Raw genomic sequence first — 20,879 nt, 5'->3', positions numbered from 1 at the left:
GACCTACTGAATTAGAAACTCTGGAGGCTGCACCCAGCAATCTTTTGTTTAACAATCCCTCCAGGTGATTCTAATGGGACTAAAGTTTGAGGACCACTGGTCTAGGTAAAAGATGAGGGCTAAAATGGCAGGTAGCACTGGGAATATAAGCAATGGGTTTAAGTTTTATGACCAAAGATATAGGAGAGTCATCAGAGATGTAAAAGAACATTCTGAATTATGGCTTCTCAGTGTTGTGGGGGAGATGATAACAAACACTGAAAGAAATTAAAACGTCAGAAAAATTCACCAGTTCTGAAAGAAATACAGTGAACTTTGTATCATAATGTTGCATTTAAAGTTTATGAGATTTCCTAATGTAATCTTCTAAGCAACTGGTTGTTGATGTGTGATTTGAATAGGAGAGAATTATTTGGGCTAGATACGCAAATTTGGGAGTCATTTACCTAGAACTGATAATAGAAAATTTTATATTGAAAAAGGATTAATATTCATTGTTCAAATAGGTAATTTACTGTGGAATAAACTGACTGTATAGGACTTTTAGAAGAAATGAGGACTGTCAGGATCCTGTTTGCCTTAAGGAATATCCCATGTTCTGCAATATTTTCTAAAATCAGATACAAAGTTATTTATCTCTTCTTATAATTCAGTTAACTCAAAACTACCAGGACCATAAAATCTATATCATTAAATGACACTAACTCTCTTAAGTTAGACCTTTAATCAACTATGTAAGAAGAATTGTAAAGGTGGAATGATAGCAATTATATATCATTTTTGAGTCATAGCTTAGTCTTCAAAGATATAGTCATAACTGCATAAAAGCAAAACACCAATTTCATCTTTTACCTTTTTCTTTTAGATTCTAAGTGGCAGGAACTCAATCAATTAACAGTTGATAGACGACAAAAACTGGAAGAATCCTCCAATAATCTAACCCAATTCCAGACCATAGAGGCCCAGTTAAAACAGTGGCTTGTGGAAAAAGAACTGATGGTCAGTGTTCTTGGACCTTTGTCAATTGACCCAAATATGCTAAACACACAAAAGCAGCAGGTGCAGGTGAGTATTACTTAATAATTTCTCTCATGTGCAGCTACTTTTCTTAACAAGACAGATGTTTTCATTAAAGAATACATTAGCTTTGGACAATATGTGCTTTATCTGCCTTGAGATGTATTTGCAATGTTTCAGATGCCCATAAGAGATTAGTGGGAAACCTCCTGAGAACTAAAGCTATGAAACACTTCTCAGAGTAGACTTCTTGATCCCATGAGCAGGTCAAGTCCCCAGATAATTTCAGTCATAACATGATTTTTGCAGACTCTGTTAAAAAAGCATCTTCTTTGAAGTTTTCATGTTATTTTATAATAATGACATTTTTGTGAGAAGCTAGTATATAGTTTTTATGTTTAGAAATTACTTCTTTGAGGTTTTATTCATTTTGATTCTAGTAGTAAATAATTAAACTTTAAAAACTCATGGAATACAGCCCTGAGGGGGAGAGACACAAAATAAGAGGTGGAAAAAGAACAAGGAAGCATAGAGGGAACCTTGAAACCTAGGGGGTTAGTTAGATCAGTCTCATTATAAAGCAGGTAAACCCACAAGGGGGAAAATCCATATCAGACTTATAGCAGAAGTTCCACTGTGGTTTCAATTAGATTTCTTTATATATGAGCAGTAACTTTAGAGCAGTAAGGTTGATTCTATGAGGTGAAAATACAAATCAGTCTTGGTAGTTTAGAGTCATATGGCATATGAATATATGTGTGCGTTCTTAAATTTCAAAGAAATGAAAACAAAGATAAAAAGAAATATTCTGGAGGAAGTAATGATTAACTGTAGTCTTAGTAGTCTCCCAGAGATAAATCTGATATGACTAAAAGTAGGAAATTTTTGGATCATTCATTCTGTAATGAGAAAGAGTCATGTTGAGCCTGTTCATTCTGAGCACATGATTTATTGGGTAAAATCCTTGTAATAAAGACTATAAACCTCAATAAATCTTACTGTGTTAACAAAAACCTCTTTGTAAATCAATGTGTTATAAGTTCATGTATTCTAACACTATTATCAATATGCACTTCCTTTGGTTTAAACTGCTGTTGGGGGAAGCGGATCTGGCTCAACTGATAGAGCATCTGCCTACCATGTAGGAGGTCCAGGGTTCGAACCCAGGGCCTCCTGGCCCATGTGGTAAGCTGGCCCACGCGCAACACTGCTGAGCGCAAGAAGTGCCATGCCACACAGGGGTGTCCGCTGCTTAGGGGAGCCCCATGTGCAAGGAGTGTACCCCATAAGGAGAGCTGCCTTGCGCAGAAAAAGCGCAGCCCGCCCTGGAGTGGCGCTGCACACGCGGAGAGCTGACGCAGAAAGATGATGCAACAAAAAAAAGAGAGATTTCCAGTGCCACCAAGAATGCAAGCAGACACAAAAGAAGAACACACAATGAATGGACACAAAAGAGCAGTCAACAGCAGGGGGTGGGGAGGGGAGAGAAATAAATATAAATCTTTAAAATAAATAAATAAATAAACTGCTATTGGATATTTCAGAAATCCTACAAAGAAAAAAATATGAGTAGGAAAAAACCAAATTAGGTGTTAGTATGATAGTGAACTTGTCCAATAGCAGTATTTCCTTTTGTTCTTTTTTTTTTTTTTAATTTTGTCAAATACAGAAGTATTTATTCTATTCCTTTTCCCCTTTAGGGGATGTTATTTTAGACAAAGTGTTAATCTCTGTGAGATACCATTGACTACTCTTTGGATTGTTTTAAGGTAATTACACTGCCCTTAAAATGAGAACTAGGAAATAGTAACTCAAAACCAAAGCTAAACCTAGATAAATAAGAGTACTGTTTCTGATTGCTTAGAAATTCAAAGCTATGTTTTCTGTAATTAACTAGTTAAACAATAATTTATTTGCATGTTTACTCTCATTACTTTAGATTCTGCTGCAAGAATTCGATACTCGGAAACCTCAGTATGAACAGCTAACAGCAGCTGGTCAGAGCATTCTAAGCAGACCTGGTGAACACCCTTCTTTACATGGGATTGTGAAGGAGCAACTGGCAGCTGTGGCCCAAAAATGGGATAGCCTAACAGGGCAATTGAGTGACAGATGTGACTGGATTGACCAAGCCATTGTTAAAAGCACACAGTATCAAAGCCTGCTGAGAAGCCTTTCTGATAAACTGAGTGACTTGGATAATAAACTCAGCAGCAGTCTGGCTGTGAGCACACACCCTGATGCTATGAAACAGCAGTTGGAAACAGCCCAAAAAACAAAGCAGGAAATAGAGCAGGAAACAAAGCAGATAAAAGTGGCCCAGGCACTCTGTGAGGATTTGTCAGCACTGGTTAAAGAGGAGTACTTGAAAGCAGAGCTTAGTAGACAACTAGAAGGCATCTTAAAGTCATTTAAGGATATCGAACAAAAAGCAGGTTTGTCTCTCTTCTGTTACTACATATGTTACCTGGTCAGAAATATGCTTTCTGTATTCCCTATTTACAAAATGTTGTCAGTAATCCAGGACCCATAAAGAGAATCTTTGCCTTTTGAGAGGAGATGGAAAGGAGGCTCATTCCACGAGCAGAGGAAACACTTCTGTGTGCATATGAGCACACAGTGTTAGGGTGATTCCACCCAGATAACTGGCTGTTTGTAAAATTCCAGGGCCCGTTAAAATTTCTGATAACCTGAATAGTGTTTTTAAAAGGTTGAAGACATTTTCAGTGTGACACAGTCCTATTTTACCAGAAAAACACATGAATTATAGTTATTAACAAGGCTCTGCTTCATCTTCTCTTATACTGTTACTTGGATTTCTGTCACAGAAAACTTTTATAAAGGAACATGTCAAAGAGAACCATTTGGCACTGTTTTGCTCTCTCATGTACTGTGGCCATAATTTTGTGACAGATGGGCAAATATTTATCAGAGGCAGCAGTAGTGAGTTATTGCACTTCAGCAGGACCTGTCAAGGAAGAGTACATTTTTACTGCCATGTTTGTTCTGTTTGAAAAATGACACAGTACCTTGCACATAGTAAATATTCATGGCATTGTTTTTTTTCAACTGATTGCATTTCTTTATTGACCATAGAAACCATTTCAAATTTACTCTTTATTTTTATATAATATTGACAATAAGTGTTAGCTATTAGTGTTACTATTATTATTACCACCAGTGTTCCTAACACTTTTATGAGCTAGGTGTGAAGCTAAGGACTTACATGTCCTACTATTTTTCAATCCCCATAATAGCTCTAAAAGTTACCTACTATTAAAAATTGCCATTTTACACTTGGGAAAATGAGGGTTAAAGGTTTAACCATTTGCCCAGAGTCTGACAGCTCATAAGAGGTTGAGCCAGCATCCAAACCCATGCAATTCATGGAAGCAGTATATTGTTTCCACGATATGCAAACATCTTAGAACTTGAAAAGTAACATTTGATAGAAGATGAATTATTTATTTAACACAACCTAGAACTTCAAACAGTCGTCACTTCCCCGTACTTGAAAGGAGGTGACGTTAGCACAGCAGGTGGTATCTGGTGTGACTACTCTTTACAACCTTGTACCTACATGCATTTTTTCCTTCCCATAATATTTTTTTCCCTCTCATTTGTCTCCTGCTTCTTCCCTTGATTCTTCTCTTGTTGACCCTGCCTTGTGCTCCTTTCCCTGCTTCTGTCAATAATTTAAGCTCACATATAGTTCTTACAGACAGTGCTAGAAACCTTGATTTTATAATTCTGTGCATTTATTTGGTGATTTTCTCTTGGCTTCTCATAGAGTAAATCAACATATGTAAAATAAACATACCTGTAATTTAATTTTTTTAGAGAATCACGTCCAGCACCTTCAGTCAGCCTGTGCAAGCTCTTATCAATTTCAGCAAATGTCTAAAGATTTTCAGAGTTGGCTGGATACAAAGAAAGAAGCACAAAACAAGTCTCATCCAATATCAGCCAAACTTGATGTCTTAGAGTTATTAATTAAAGACCAGAAAGACTTTAATAAAACTTTGACTGCCCAGTCTAATATTTACGAAAAAACTATTGCAGAAGGAGAAAATCTCTTATTAAAAACTCAAGGGTCTGAGAAGGCAGCCTTACAGTTACAGCTTAACACAATTAAAACTGATTGGGATGGATTTAATAGACAGGTGAAAGAAAGAGAAAACAAGTTAAAAGATTCATTGGAAAAAGCCCTCAAGTATAAAGAGTATGTTGAGACTCTCCAGCCATGGATAGGCAAATGTCAAAACAACCTGGAGAATATTAAGTTTTGCTTGGATCCTACCGAAACAGAGAATTCTATTGCCAAGTTAATGTCTCTGCAGAAAGAAATGGACCAACACTTTGGGATGGTAGAATTACTAACCAATGCAGCCAATAGCTTACTCAATGTCTGTGAGATAGATAAAGAGATTGTTACAGATGAGAATAAATCACTGATCCAGAAGGTAGACATGGTCACTGAACAACTTCACAGTAAGAAATTTTTTCTGGAGAACATGGCACAGAAGTTTAAAGAATTTCAAGAAGTTTCCAGAGAAGCTGAAAGACAACTTCAGTGTGCAAAGGAGCAGCTGGATGTCCATGATTCTCTAGGACCCCAGGCTTTCAGTAACAAATACCTGACCATATTGCAGACCCAGCAGAAATCACTTAAGACCTTGAAGCATCAGATAGATTTGACCGAAAGACTTGCACAGGACCTTGTGGTAGAAGCCTCAGACTCAAAGGGAACCTCTGATGTCTTATTACAAGTGGAATCATTAGCTCAAGAACATAGAGCACTAAGCCAGCAGGTTGATGAAAAGTGTTCATTCTTAGAAACCAAGCTCCAGGGCATTGGGCATTTCCAGAATACCATCCGAGAAATGTTTTCTCAGTTTGCAGAGTTTGATGATGAACTGGATAGCATGGCTCCCGTGGGGAGAGATGTAGAAACATTGCAAAAGCAAAGGGAAGCTATTAAAGCCTTTCTGAAGAAACTGGAAGCCCTCATAGCAAGCAATGACAATGCCAATAAGACCTGCAAGATGATGCTGGCCACGGAGGAAACCTCTCCTGACCTTGTTGGAATCAAAAGGGATTTGGAGGCTTTAAGCAAACAATGCAACAAGTTACTGGACCGAGCACAAACAAGAGAAGAGCAGGTTGAAGGAGCTATTGATCGTCTCAAAGAATTCTACAACAAATTGAAAGAATTTTCTACTCTGCTTCAGAAAGCTGAAGAACATGAGGAGTCACAAGGACCTGTTGGTATGGAAACGGAGACTATCAATCAGCAGCTTGATGTATTCAAGGTAGGGAATTCTTCACTTTTACTGGATATTTTATTATAATTGGTATAGAAAGGAGATTGCCCGCTTTCAATATTTGAAATATAGTTTTTGAGCCTGAATGTGCAGTTAAAGGGTAATGCCCAAACAAGTAGGGCATTTCCAAGCCTACTGGCAATTTGTGCCCTAATGGGCCAAGGGCCAAGATAACAATGAGGTCAAAAGAGTACTTGAAAAAGTTTCGCACAAGCCTAAAGCTGACATCCTGAAGTTAGTTTCTAATGTCATTCAGCACTGGAGTGACCTGAGCCATGCTTTGAACTCTGCGGCAGAAGCCAGTCCACAGCATAATCAGCTTGTTATCTTGATGTTTATCTCCTAGCGTTTTCTTTAAGGGTGAATTATAGCCTTTTTCTGCTTTTACCATTTTTATAGTCTTCTCATCCTTTTTAATTTAATTTCTTCTGTAAACTAAATTTTTTTTTTTTTTTTAATTTCGAAAGTTCATCTTTTTAAAGACAGAGCAGAGTTCCATGTTATAATCCTGGATTTATAAACAAAAATCTTGGGCTTGTGCCCCATAGGATTAGGAGTAAATTATTTCTATTTGAATTATTAACTCCTCATTGCAAAACAATGTCTGCCACTGGATAACACTCAATGCATACTTAATGAATATAACATTAAATAAAAAGGGTGGAGACGTTTCTGTATGGATTTGGTCTCATTTATGATAGTGAGAATGGAAGTTCCATGTAAACAGGGAGAAAGAATAGGTTCATCTGTGGATGGAGAGTGTTCTAAATAGCAAGCATTTCCCACATGGGACTCATATAAATCTTTGCAGTAGCCAGGGATCCTTTTTTTTTAGGAGGTACTAGAAATTGAACCCAGGACCTCATACGTGGGAAGCAGGTGCTCAACCACTGAGCTACATCTGCTCCCCAATGAGAATTGGTTTTTTCATTTGTTTGTTTGTTTTTAGGAGGAAACTGGGCATCGAACCAGGGACCTCAGATATGAGAAGCAGGAGCTCAACTTCTTGAACAACATCCACTCCCCACAAGGGACCCTCTTCTGTTCACAAAGGATAGCTTGTTTTCTGTTTAAGACTAGTGAAGGTGTGTCCCTCCATTGGTGCATAGCAGATAAAATAAGATCAAATAAAGTAGGACTCCTAAAACTACAATTTGTTTTCCATGATAAATGAATATAAATCAAATGAACTTCCAGATTCTATCCTGTTATATTTGACAGTGCTTCCTTTGCTTATCATGGGTAGCATTATGTAGGCCACAGAATTTGAAAAATAAGTTCTTTTCTTTCTCCTTTTCTTCTTCTTACCTTTCTTGTTATTTGTAGTTAATATGTGTTGTTGAAATCTGGTTCCTTCAGGACTTAAGAATTTGTGATTCATATCTTGAATCTTGAAGGTGAAGGGAACTACCATACTCTTGACTTTTTTCCTTCAGTACTCTGTAAATTTTCATGTATCTGGGGTTTAAAAAATAAAGATTTCATATAAGAGAATTTTCTTTTAGAAAAGGAAAAGTCTGTGGCAATTGCTGTTTAAAAGGCTGCAAGAGAGCTTGAAAAGTGACTCTTCCTCAGACAGAAAAGGTAGGAATTTTCAGTAGAGCCCTGACAAAACTTTAAAGCAGTCACCACCCTTGCTTAAATGACAGCAATCAAGTACTGTTTTTACTAATGAAATTTAATCATGCTCAGTACCTTTGTGAGAAACATCATCATTTCCTTAGGTTTTCTGTGAAAATTTATAGAGAAAACAGTAGGACTTCATTTCTCTTCACTGCTTTAAATACTTGTAAAAAAAAAAAAAGGGCAAAAGTAATAATATTGGAGCTGCTGTTTGTAGACACCGCTCCCATGTGTTCTTGGCATGTGTCCAGTGAAAAAAGTAGCCACCGATGCAGAGAATTCTTCTCAAAGTAGGAAAAGCCAGAGATAGGAGCTTTTTCATCATTGCTTTGAAAGTGTTTTGCAAACTGAAAAGCACGAATAAGCACTCATTATCATTAATATTTATACAGATTGTCTTATTTTATTGTGAAGAAAAATAAAGTAATAATTCCTCCTGAAATAGACTCCTTGGCATGCTGTGTTTGCCTGTTTTCTGATAGCTTTGGAAGCACTTGATTGATTTTTAATGAAATTCCGTATATTATGTATAAAGAATATCATGATGTGTTTTCATTGTTTGAAATCCAGTGACCAAAAAAAAAAAAAAAATGGTTTCACGTGGGCAAATCATCTGTCTGCATTTAATATATTTTAGTGCCATGGTTAAAAAAAACAATAATATGATTACATAAGTAAAGATGGTAGCTTACACAATCCCTAATTCCATTTATTTGTGTGTGTTCTAAAAAATAGTCATTCTAACATTTATCATGCGTTTACTAATTTAAACTCTGAACCTTTACTCCTGTTAGTAGTCCTAATTGGTATCCCCACTTAGGACAAAAGAGTTAAGTGAATTGCCCAAGGTCATCCAGGTAATAAGTGTCAGAGCTTATATGTTTTCATGAAAACAATGCCGTGTTTTGTGGCAACTTTATTCATCATGTTCCACGTCTGATATATTCTCTGAGAAATTTTCAAATTATCTTTGCTGTTTTGGTGGTCCAAATAATCAGTCATTGTTCATGTTAATCCAAAACTCCAGTAACACGCACTTCAGGAAAGTGTTCTATAAAACTGGCTATTGTGAGAAATAACTGAGATAAATGTGTGTGAAATTGTCTACGAAACTAATATTATGTAATGCTTGTAATGATAATGATGATTACCCTTAAAGCTACCACTTCTGAGGTGGAACCAGGCATTGTCTTATTGATTATATCTTTCTTGATTAAGGTAGTAGGTTAATTTGTTCACTGTTTAGATTTTTAGTTTTGTTTTTGAGGAGGCATTAGGCTTTCATTGAATATTAGTTTTAACATAAATTTTTTTTAGAAAGTTTTATTTTTTTAGTGGAATGATTCATACTGAAGGAAAAGCTAATTACTAAATCATTAGTAGCAAACTATTTGTGATTATAATTCCTCAAAATGAAGCACAGATTGACTGAAGGACTCTTGTCATTTATAGACTTTGAAACATAATCCAGTTTCAGCTATAATCTAGGTGGTAAATTCAGTTTAACCTAATGTCACAGATGAAAACCTAAAACATTTTTAAATATAAAATGGATTGATTGCCTTCAGAGAAGGACTGAAACTGAGTAATAGGCATTCAGGTTTCAACCTAAATACAATAAGAAAAAAAAAAACACTATTCTGTACCAAAAGTCTAATTGACTGTCAGTGAAAGTTATTCAGTGTTCAGAAATAACTCTTTATGTTAGTTTGATGTTTTGAGACTATTTTGATTGTGTAACTCAATAGAGATGCCTTAAATCCACAGGGAGTATAATGGGTTATTTAAATGAGGGAAGACAGACTTCCCTGCTAACATTTTTTTCCCCTATAACTTAACCTAAGAAATAGCCGTTACATTTATCTTGGGTTACCTGGAAAGGACAAAATTCATTCATGTTTAAGATACCAGCCTAAATATAATGATTTTTAAAACACACTGTTCTGAACCAAAAGTCCTAATTGACTGTCAGTGAAAGTTATTCAGTGTTCAAAAATAGTTCTTTGTTAGTTTGTTTAGTTTGTTGTTTTGAGACTATTTTGATTGTGTAACTAATGTTTTCCATACATGGAAAGTATTTATTACTTCTAAAATAGTAGCCATTGATCTAAGATGTCTGAAGAGCAAGTTATTTTCTCCTATTGTTGACAAACTACCATTTTTCTACTTATGCTTCTATACTATTACAAATAAATTCTGTATATACTGGCATACATTAGTAAAGAAGAGAGTAGATTCTGTGTATCTCTAGTGCATTGGTTCTTTCCAGGGAAGTTTCCCCTACCCCCTCCTGTTTGAGGACTCTCAAGCTCAAGGTTATCTTCAAATCTAAATTACATATTAATATTTCCATGTTTTTATTTACCAAAGACATATGTAACTGACTTATACATTTAAAAAGTCTCAGTAATTCCTATGATGTCTTCAAAAACCAATCAGGTCTTCTGATCATCAAGAAATAATCATTAGCACCATATTGAATTGATTTGATTTCAGTGATGATCAACGCTACCTAATGATTAGTGAACTTCATACCATCAAATCCTGGGTAAATTTACCACCCCCACCCATACGTAGGCCATGGTAAATTGTCTTACCTTTGAACCTGCTTACTGCTTATTTTTGGCTATTCTATTCCTTCCCCCATAGGAATTCATTTTGTCCCCACAAATGATTGCATCTCTGTGGTACAGGTCTCTCTGAACCAAGGATTTCTTTTTATTTTCAAAATAGAAATAGCATTCCATTGAGCAAGGATTTTTAAGCCAAGTTGAAACCAGAGACAAAGACCAGAACACATGCCCAATTACACTATAATAAATTTTCACTGGTCAAGGAGAAGGCATTGTTTAACCCAGGAATCATTATTTGAATAGTAGATAGACTAAATGACAAATATCATGGAACTAGAGAAGTCAGGCAGTTGGATTGAGCATAATTTATAAATATTATTGCTGAAATAAATAACTATCCAAATTTCTTATTAAAGTATTAAGTGATCCCCCAAAATAAAACCTCTGGGATATCACGATATTTTTAAAGATAAAATTAAACCATTCAGAAATGTTTTAATAGTGGCTTTTAAATGTGCCCCTTTGATATGCTAAGGTCCATGAAGAATTGTTCTCCATTTTTTGTGTAGGACAGGGGAAATTAGAAAAGGCTGTTGCAGAAGACATTTTTGTGGGGGAAAGATTTCTTAATAGTCTAGATTTTTGTTAATAGGACTATATTAGCAATGGGATTGTATGATACTTTACTCTGGTACTTTTAAAGACGAAAAATGTTTTACTATAAAAATTATAACTAGAAATGTGGACTTTATAGGAAGATCACATTTTTTACTGTAACTATATCCAAGTGGCATTTAACATTTGAGAAAAAAAGAGCCTCATATACATTGAGTAAAAGAGAAACACTGCTGAAGCAGAAACTGCTCCAAATACCAAGAATTGGAACTGACCTCCTATGTTGTATTGTGAATACCGCATGTCTCAGCCATTTCAGTTTTTTTTTTTTAAGATTTATTTATTTATTTATTTCTCTCCTCGTCCCTGTCGCCCACCCCCCGCCCCAGTTGTCTGTTCTCTGTGTCTACTTGCTGCTGTCATCATCTTTGTCCGCTTCTGTTGTTGTCAGCGGCACGGGAATCTGTGTTTCTTTTTGTTGCGTCATCTTGTTGTGTCAGCTCTCCGTGTGTGCGGCACCATTCTTGGGCAGGCTGCACTTTTTTTCGCGCTGGGTGGCTCTCCTTACGGGGCGCACTCCTTGCACGTGGGGCTCCCCTACGCGGGGGACACCCCTGCGTGGCAGGGCACTCCTTGCGTGCATCAGCACTGCACGTGGGCCAGCTACACACGAGTAAGGAGGCGCGGGGTTTGAACCCCGGACCTCCCATGTGGTAGACGGATGCCCTAAGATAGATGTCCCTTCTCCTAGATCACTCAAGTAATATACCATCCTGCTCTGAAAAGACTGTCAATGAGGGAATTTAGCTGTGTGCGTTCTCTGTCCAGTTTGGGGACTAATTCATTCTATGGCCCATTACATCCAACACCTTCTCTTGACTTTTATGGGTTCATTTAAGCCTGAAGAATTAAAGTAGGTTGTTCTGAGGGCAGTTCCGGCCAGAGATTTTTTAACATAGGGTTTTGTTTTGTTACTGTTGTCTTAAACTGGGTAAGCCTACATTGCCATTTTAAGCAATTAAAAAAAGAGCCAAATTAAAGGATCTACTGATAGAAGGAGGCCTGTGTAATTTATTTTACTAATATGGAAAGTTGCTTAGAGGTGTTTGTGGGTGTGTGGGAAGGGATTTGCTTTGTTATTATACCTTGGTTCCTTGATAAAGTAATTTGGTAGACATTTTTCTAGGCCTCTAATCATTTATTAAATTATAGCCAAGGATGGGTAAATGTTATGATTGTCAATTAAGTTAAAAGCTTTTGGAGTTGTTCAAGAGCCGGGATACTTTGAGAAAATGTCCTTACAAATCCTGTTGTCACATATTTTAACTTTATTATTTTCAAGATTATTTTTTGTCAGTATTTTCATATCAAAAGTGTTTTCAGGTTTATTTTGTTTTTTGGTTTTTTGTTTATCTGAGGGAAATTGAATGGGGTCATTAACAAGTGTTTTGGTTTTGCTTACTAGATGACTTTTTTAAAAAATTTTAACTTTTACAAGTTATATAGACATATTTTAATTAGTAAGATTTATATATAGGATCATCTGTTACATAGAATATTTAATATCACTGTCACCTGAAATCCTCATCAAAGAAGGGAAAAAGCATAGGTTTAATATTATAATAGCTGACAGGAAGAATTACAAGTGCTTTTTAAAATTATTACCTAAAATGTCTTACCAAAATAAATTTATTATTTTGAATTAACGATAGATTAATAAGCCTATTAAGTGTTTCTCAGTTTGATTATTTTTATGATTGGTCCTGCATTAATATTCTATTTTCTTTTAAATATACCTTTTTTCAGTGAAATAAATTCTTGCATATTCACCCTGATGATTATCCTTGAAAACCAAAGCTTTAGCTGTTTACGAGAAGAAGTTTATTATTTTGAAAACATAAACATAGGATGCTTTCGGTTTTCATTCACTAATGGGTTATCTGTTTTAGGGGGAAAAATAGCAATGGAAACTCTGCCCCTAAGGCTATTTTGTACTCACAGCACAAAATACCTATCTCTTGTTTGGCTTCAAATCCAGGTTTAGGAGCTTTTGGGACAGGAGGATACTTTTGTCACTATTCATGAATAATATTATATTTAGTTTTACAGACTTCTCCCACATGAATTGAATTTCTTAGTATCTCCAAGAAATCTTTCCGTTCTAAAAGCTCCTATAGTAGTTAATAAAATTAGTCTTCTAACTTTTCTTTGAAGTAGATTTTTCTACTCAGTAATATAAGATTTTGCAGGAACTTTCCTTTTGAAAGATTTAATTTAACTTTAGATATATGAATTGTGAAAGTGGTACTGTTTTACTTATTATCCAATTAGTGTTTGTGAACTTTTCGAAAATCATCTTCCTTTAGAAGATAATTTAGCTGTATCACATCTAGTAGGCCGTAAGTACTATTACATTTTTGAGAACATTTAACGTTGTGATTTCTGTATCTATGAAATAATTGTGTTGATATTTTTTAGAAAAGCTTTACTCATCTTATTCATTATACATTTCTCTCATTATGAACACAGTTTAATATATCTTGATTATCTTAGCATTAGAGATGATAACATTTAAGTAATTGTATAAACCAAATTTGGGAAGAAAAATAAATTAGTCCAGTACTGCTGTAAATATGAGTTCTTTTATGTTATACAGATAGGAGTTTGGAACATGATTTCAAATAGCAAAGTTATATATTAATTATTGTCATAAACTCCAAAGTAATATTAATAGTGCAAATTTTTACTTGACTCAGATCATAATAAATTATTTGAAATAGGTTTAGTAAAATAGGGATTCAGTTATGAACTAGATGGCATATAATTAAACATAACTAGAGTGCATTTTCCCATAGCACACCCTATGCCAAGCTTGTGCCCATTTTCTCACCCATATTCCCCACTGTAATTTAAAAAGGGCAGGAATGGCTGCGTGTCTTTTGTGCACCACCATTTCTACAGCGGTTGCCTCCTGTTTGGACAGATAGTGAGCACTGTTGAATGGTTGAGTTTATGAATTAATTATCCACCAGGTTTAAAATATGTACTGACCACCTCAAATATGAGGTTATATGTTGCTCTTCCTAGTTTTACTTAAGGCTGGGATGATGTGCTGATGATTCAGAGTTAAAGTATAAAGTAGACTAAATTAGTGCCATTTCTTGTGAGAAGTTGTGTAAGGATCTAGAGGGTTTAGAAAAAGTCAGTCATCCAGATTTCATGGAAACTATATCATTAATATTGCCATAAATAAGTTGCTTTCCAGGCTTTCATATCAAGATAATATCAGTTGGGAGTAAACCCCAGGTCTCTACTAGTTCCCGGACTAGGGCCCTGTCCCCTGTTCAAACGTGGTTAACTGTGCGCAGGTTTTTCTCTCTTTCTGTTATTATCAGCATCCCAGAACAGCCCATGTACTTAGACACCATAGGTGGTTTTTAAAATAGTTCAAATCCTGGCTGTGAAAAGTGGGTATTGAGATTGTGGTGTTGATGGGTATTTTTATGTCATTTTTTTCGCTTTATACCTGGCCTCATATAGTGTTACATCTAATAATTGTTGAATGTTTATGTTACCCATTAAGAGTTCTAGTAATGAATAGATTGTTTTTAAAAGATTTAACTCTTAGGCTTATAAAAATAACTTGGGGATAATATTTTCTCATTACAAGTGCAAAGTTCCCTCCCAGAATCTTTTCTGTAAAATTATCAGCGAAACTATACAGTGACTTTTTCTAGAACTACCTTTTCCCTTGGTATCAGTGCAGTTTTAGTCATTCCGAAGAGGTTTTTTTGTGAGATTATAAAGAAGACAGTCCATTCTAATTTGTAATTTTATCTGCAACTAGGGCAATGTCACTTATTTCATAAAGACTGAATGGACATTTTTATGTAAGTAAAACTATTAATTTCTCCCACAAAGGATAAGGTTGTATTGCTGAATTTAATTGTAAACAATATTTGTAAAGAGTGTTTGTTGCATAAATAAAAATCTGCGGATATTTACTACCCTTGATCTTTGCCTTAGCCTTACATTAACTGCGAAGGACTTGTATAATTGTTAGTAGCTCCTAATATTAATGTCAGCAGAGTTCAGGGCTTCTGTGCCCTTAGCACTAATATACTCTATGGAAGAGTTAGATTTGTTGAACATGGGCTTTAAAATGGAATGACAGAACACTTGACTTCAGAGTGATCTCCACATTGCACAGCAGATACAACTTAAATAACAGAAGATTCTCTAGTGCCTGAAAGTTAGGTGCCTGTGTAGTCCCCTTTTTTCTGCTTAATATTCAAATGAGTGTGGTCTCTAGACATTCACGAAATGATTTTTCTGCATAGCTCCTAGGATCAGGGTTTGCGTCTGTAAGCCTACAGATCCCTTCCCATTTTGACCTAATTGGTGGGGTTTCAGCACTCTCTGAACCCCGGCTGCTGCTGCTCTTCCAGTTCCTGGGCTGGGATTTGTGCTGATGTCACCACAGGCTATTGCACTGCAGCCTCTAGGCGGTTAGGTACCTCCCCCCAAAACAGCTCGCTGGCTCGGGAGAGGAGGCTAGGAGTAACAAAAAAGATGACTGCGAAGTTAAGTCACAGGAGGGCGTAGCACCGTAGTGAGAGAGCTTTGAGTCCTAGGAGATTCAGAATCTGGAGCTCAAAGGGAAGGAGCCAGTGTTGGGGAAAGAGAGGGCGTTGCTGAAAGTGCCCTGGCTTAGAAGGATGCCTGCCTGGAACCAAGCTGCCCTGGGGAGCTGGGACAGCACTGGAGGTCTCTGCTGGAGTCCCTTTTTTGCCTCCTCACTGCCATCTCGATCCTTCTCCAGCTGTAGCTAAAATGAAGGCAGAACTACAGCCACGGTTGTTCAGTTTCAAAGGATAAAGTAGTTTCTGGATTTTCAACTGAATGTGAATTACACTGCCTGTGCCTTAAAGGAAACCTCCGCTGAGCTTTTTGCTGCAATTGCCTCAGGTGGAATAAGCCTTCTTAAGGAAGATCAGATAAGCTTATCTTTGGAAATGGCCTGTTTTTAAAAAGGGGGAGCTTTCTAACTGTTTACTTTAAATGGTTGCTGGATTGTACTGGCCTGGCTGTCCAAAAGTCGATTTTTTTTTCCTTTGGGTAGTCCAGATAGCCTCAAAGAAGCTTAATATGGGAAGAATATCTGCCCTTTGGATCAAGATTATTTATAGATACTCCCAAAAAAAGTAAAAGAAAATTTGAACTTTCTTAAGACTTTAGACCTAGTTTTCCCTGAAGGTTTGTCTGTGCCTTGATCAGAACAATAGTTGGTCTGTGTTTGTCTTTTAAGTTTCTAAAGTATGGTTTATTTATAAAGGAGATGAAGTTTTGCAAGGCATCTTTAAGTGGATTGCAGTTAACCAGAGCTCTACAAAAACTGACATTCAGCCTGCTAGAATGCTTGCTCATTTGCAGGGTTTAACCTGGAAATCTCAGATGCAAAATTAGCCTAAAATAGGACATAAACTGACAAAAGAATGTTCTAAGTGAGCCACTGTTAAGTGTGTGTGTTTGTTTTTTCTGTGGTTTTGGAGTGTGCGAAGGGGAACTTTGGGAGGCTGTGGGGAGGCAGAGGAAGATTTCTGTTCTCTGTTCTTATTGCACTTTATTTTTTAGAATCGTTCTAAAAAAATCAGGTAAAGCATAGTTGCATTTATGCTGATGCACTGATGATGACCTTAACCACCTCATATATCACGGCATATATTATTTGAATATGTGTCTTCATGGTGAAGGCACTTTGTAGCTCAGTTCATAAGTATACTTTTTTGAAAGATGCTTTGCCTTATTTCTAATTTTCTTTATCGAGGGCTGCAATATTTGTTTTAACTATCTACAAAATGGGGAAGCCACTTTTGCCTTATTTCTAATTTTCTTTATCAAGGGCTGCAATATTTGTTTTAACTATCTACAAAATGGGGAAGCCACTCAGCAGACCAGACTGTTTACGTCAGAATCCCCCATGTGTAGGGAAGGGCGAAGAAGAGGAGGATCTAAATATTGAAGACTGTTATGTTCCACAGAGGTCAATCTATGATACTGTTAGGCTGAATGAACAGATAGACTCTGGTTCAAAAGGTAGCCTGTCTTCCAGGCATTTTACAGATCGGACTTTACCCTACAGTCACAGAACACTGGATGTAAGTTCTTTATGCTCGAATGGTGCCCTTACCTCTTCCAGTGTATTTGAGTTGAGAGGTCGAGAAGCTAACAAACTAGATGAAAAGATGATCTTTGATGCACTCAAACTAAACAGCGATATCATTCGAACCACAGGATTACCCAAAGCTAAATCTCATGCAGAAAAGAAAGAGCACAGACGGTCTTGGCGAATGTTTGTTCCAGCCAATTTTATGGATTATGCAAACAAAAGTGAAAGCTCGTTTGTTGAACCTACTGATATGTCAGATGCTGTTACCAAGGCCAGCAAATGCAGATGGGGCACTAATTCTCTAACTTCTGAGGAGGATGACTCTGGTTTATGTAGTCCTCCAGCAGAGAGGGAAGAAAAACAGGGCATTTTAACTGGAGACCAGTCACGAATCAGAAGCTTGTCTTCTTCCGAAGATATTCATATAACAGAGCAATATAGACCATTTTTTTCTGTTAATTCCATTAGTGAACAGAAAATCCCATTGCTTTCATGTAGAAATGCCCATCCTGATGAAAATTTCAAAATGATTTTACATGGTGTTTCTCCATTAGAGGAAACAAAACGTGTAATAGGTCAAAGGGAAATCCATGGTGGAAATTGTTGCCTTCAGAAGGATCTGAAAGAAAGTACTGTTAAATGTGATTCATTAATTATTTCAAGAGATGGAGAAAAGGAGTATATTTCTGACTCTGGAGAAGATAAAAAGACATATGGGCCAGAAGAATCCCAAATCACAACACAAAATAGGGAACTTATGAAAGATTCACTTCAGGATTCAGAGCTCTCTCACACAGAGCTGGGGGAGAATGTTGTAGATTGTTGTAGCACAATTTTGATAGAAAATGTAACACTATTGACACTATATGATTCAGAAGAATCCAAGATAGCGTCTAAAGAGGAGGTGGAGGCTCCACCTTCTGCCCAGGAGCTGGAGGTGTTCCATATGAAATGCTCTCCGAAATTCATACCAATAAAAAAGAAAGCAGCTCCCAGAAAAATAAGGGCGCAGGCAGAAATATTGGACACAGTCTTCAATGGCTTTCAGTCAGTTCAGGTAATTAATGGAAATGGGAAACTTTGCAGCGCGAAAGGTTTGTCATGCTGGCATAAAAGTGGTCACAGGTGTTTCTAAGGCTAATCAAATCCAGTCTTCTATTGTGGAGCTTTAACTCATACCCTCAAGATGCCAGGTATTGATAAGTTGATCATTATAACAAATTAATTAGGGACCAATTTTGAGAAGAATGATTATTCCCAGATGTTTAGGGTCTTGCTATTGATTGTACAGATGGTGGCTGTTTCCCTTCATTTAGAATGCCTCTGCTGTGAATTTGTGTTAACATTAGGCTTTTACACAAATTGTGGTTTAAGGCATTGCCATTTCAGGGCAGTTATATTGAATTTATTAAACTTGAACAGGCTTAGTCATGGAGGTACAAGTACAGAAGTATATTGTTATGGTTTTCAGAGTACTCTACCCAAATTAAGGACTTTTTAAGTGTGCTGAATTTTTTTCTCTCAGTAGCCCTTCTTGTGGATCTAGAGAAGTTATTGTACTGTATTTTGCAGTTGATATAGATCCTAACTTTTTGTGAGTGGTGAATGAGGTAAAAAAATAAAGGGTGCAGCCTTATAATAAGTAGAGGTTGTTTGTCAGGCCTGTAATTTTTTTCTTCCCACTCAGATTTAAGTTCAGCTATTTTAGTACTTTACTAAACTCTTCTGATAAACTCAGAGGTTATTTTATTTTATTTTAAGCTTCTCTCTGTGTTTATCTGCTTATGGGTTAGATTAGGGGAGAAATTGTCTCTTCATAGATATTTTGTTACCACTGAGTGATAAGGAATATAGACAACATTAGGAAAGTTCCTCTTCTCAGTCTGCAGTAATTGTTACAGTCAACAGTTCTCTTTCTTTGACCATGCATGAGATGGCTCCTTTAAAAGCTTAACAGAGTACTATTTTTTTCTGTAAAGGATTTTGCAGTTTATTTATAAAAAATTAATTAAACTCTGGAGTATATAGATTCCTCAGTAATTATCTTTTTAAATCTTCAGTATATTTTTGGTAGCACTTTAGAAAGTTATCTCTGACTTACCTGTATTTGCTCTGATGCCCTGCTCTAAAATTAATTTCTTTAAAACCAAGATCAGAGGTTAAGACAATTTTTTTTATCCTGAAAATAACAATCTGAGATAGAGAATTAAACTTTCCTCTGAGTCCTTATATGCCATACAAGGTCCTAAAATTAAGAAATTAGCAGTTTTTCTATTTCCTCCCCCCCCTTTTTTTTTTCCCCTAAGTAAGGCATATCCACAACTAAGTGTAGAAAAGAAATGGATAGATTCATAATGCCAAATCTGTCTTTACCAACACACTTGAATTTTTCTCTTGACTTTTTGGGTAAATTATGTCTTTTTTAAAAAAATTAGACAAACTTCTTGTGATTTTTCTCAATGATTTAAGGAATTCTTATACTTCATATTTCTTTGGTTATGTGTAACTGATTTTTATATATTTGCTTTTATTGTGTAGAAGCAGTTAGCCAGTGTGGACATTGTCTATATGGATTTTCCATGGAATAAGAAGCTAAGAGAGGACTTTGAGGGGAAATGGGCATTTATTTGTTTGCTTGTTCCTTCATTTATTCATTCATAAAATAATACAGGAGTATCCTGTGTGTTAAGCCTTGAGCCAGAGTCTGGATAGTCTGTCTCTTGCAGCCTCTATGTTTTTCAAAAATTATTTCCCATACTATGCCCATAATTTTTCTTAAGTGCTATTTTAATATTTGCCTTCATTATATTTTCATATATTCTATTTAACTGTCCATTCATCTGAACTATTGGTTTGTTTATATCATGTCCTTCAATATAATGTCTCAATATCCCAAACCGTGTCTGTCTTTAATATCTATCTGAAACGTCCCTTTTTTAGTTAAAATAATTTATTTTCCTCATGGCATCTGTATTGTTTATTAAGGAGTTGATGTTTGATGTCATTTACCCTTAGACATAAATATGTTTCTATATTGATATTCATTCATTTGGCAAATAAGTAAACATAATGGTTATCGGATCCCAGTTACATGCTTGGTGCTGTTTTAGACCCACAGCAGAAATTTCTGCTTTTATAGACCTTGCATTTTAATCTAACACATTAGAACTTTTGCCATCCACAGCCAACTGTGAGTCCATATGTTGGTTAAGGTTGAGAGTGGGGAGAATGGTGGGAACCTGCTGGAAGTGGAGGCATAGACTGAGTGACCAAAGAGTAATCAGAGTTGCTGTGCTGGCAATATGTGTCATCACCTTCATGGGGTGAGTTCTCCTGGCATCTTACAAGCCCATTGGCATCTCGATAGGCTTTGAGGGGACTGGATGTGTAGGGATTCATATTACTGCAATGCATGCCTGTCGTGTTAACTTTTTCTGTACCTATATTTTGGTACTCTGGTAAGCCATATATTTGGTCTCCTGACTCACCTCAAAGAGTAATCAGAGTTGCTGTGCTGGCAATATGTGTCATCACCTTCATGGGGTGAGTTCTCCTGGC

General features: G+C 36.3%; 1 protein-coding gene across 9 annotated transcripts in view; it reads left to right on the top strand.

Annotated features, from left to right (window-relative positions):
• LOC101417339 (dystonin) overlaps positions 1–20,879 on the top strand; it is a 486,360-nt gene that overhangs the window by 381,081 nt on the left and 84,400 nt on the right. For all 9 annotated transcript variants that reach the window (XM_004465347.5, XM_071218526.1, XM_058306906.2 and 6 more), the window contains 3 exons: positions 866–1,065; positions 2,957–3,452; positions 4,858–6,329. In XM_004465347.5, the coding sequence (XP_004465404.1) occupies positions 866–1,065; positions 2,957–3,452; positions 4,858–6,329 (2,168 nt within the window). The remainder of the gene's footprint in view (positions 1–865; positions 1,066–2,956; positions 3,453–4,857; positions 6,330–20,879) is intronic.

Source organism: Dasypus novemcinctus, chromosome 11 (genome assembly GCF_030445035.2).
Source record: "Dasypus novemcinctus isolate mDasNov1 chromosome 11, mDasNov1.1.hap2, whole genome shotgun sequence".
Taxonomy (NCBI): domain Eukaryota; kingdom Metazoa; phylum Chordata; class Mammalia; order Cingulata; family Dasypodidae; genus Dasypus; species Dasypus novemcinctus.
The sequence above is the reverse complement of the archived record's forward strand: the minus strand, read 5'-3'. Positions and strand labels throughout refer to the sequence as shown.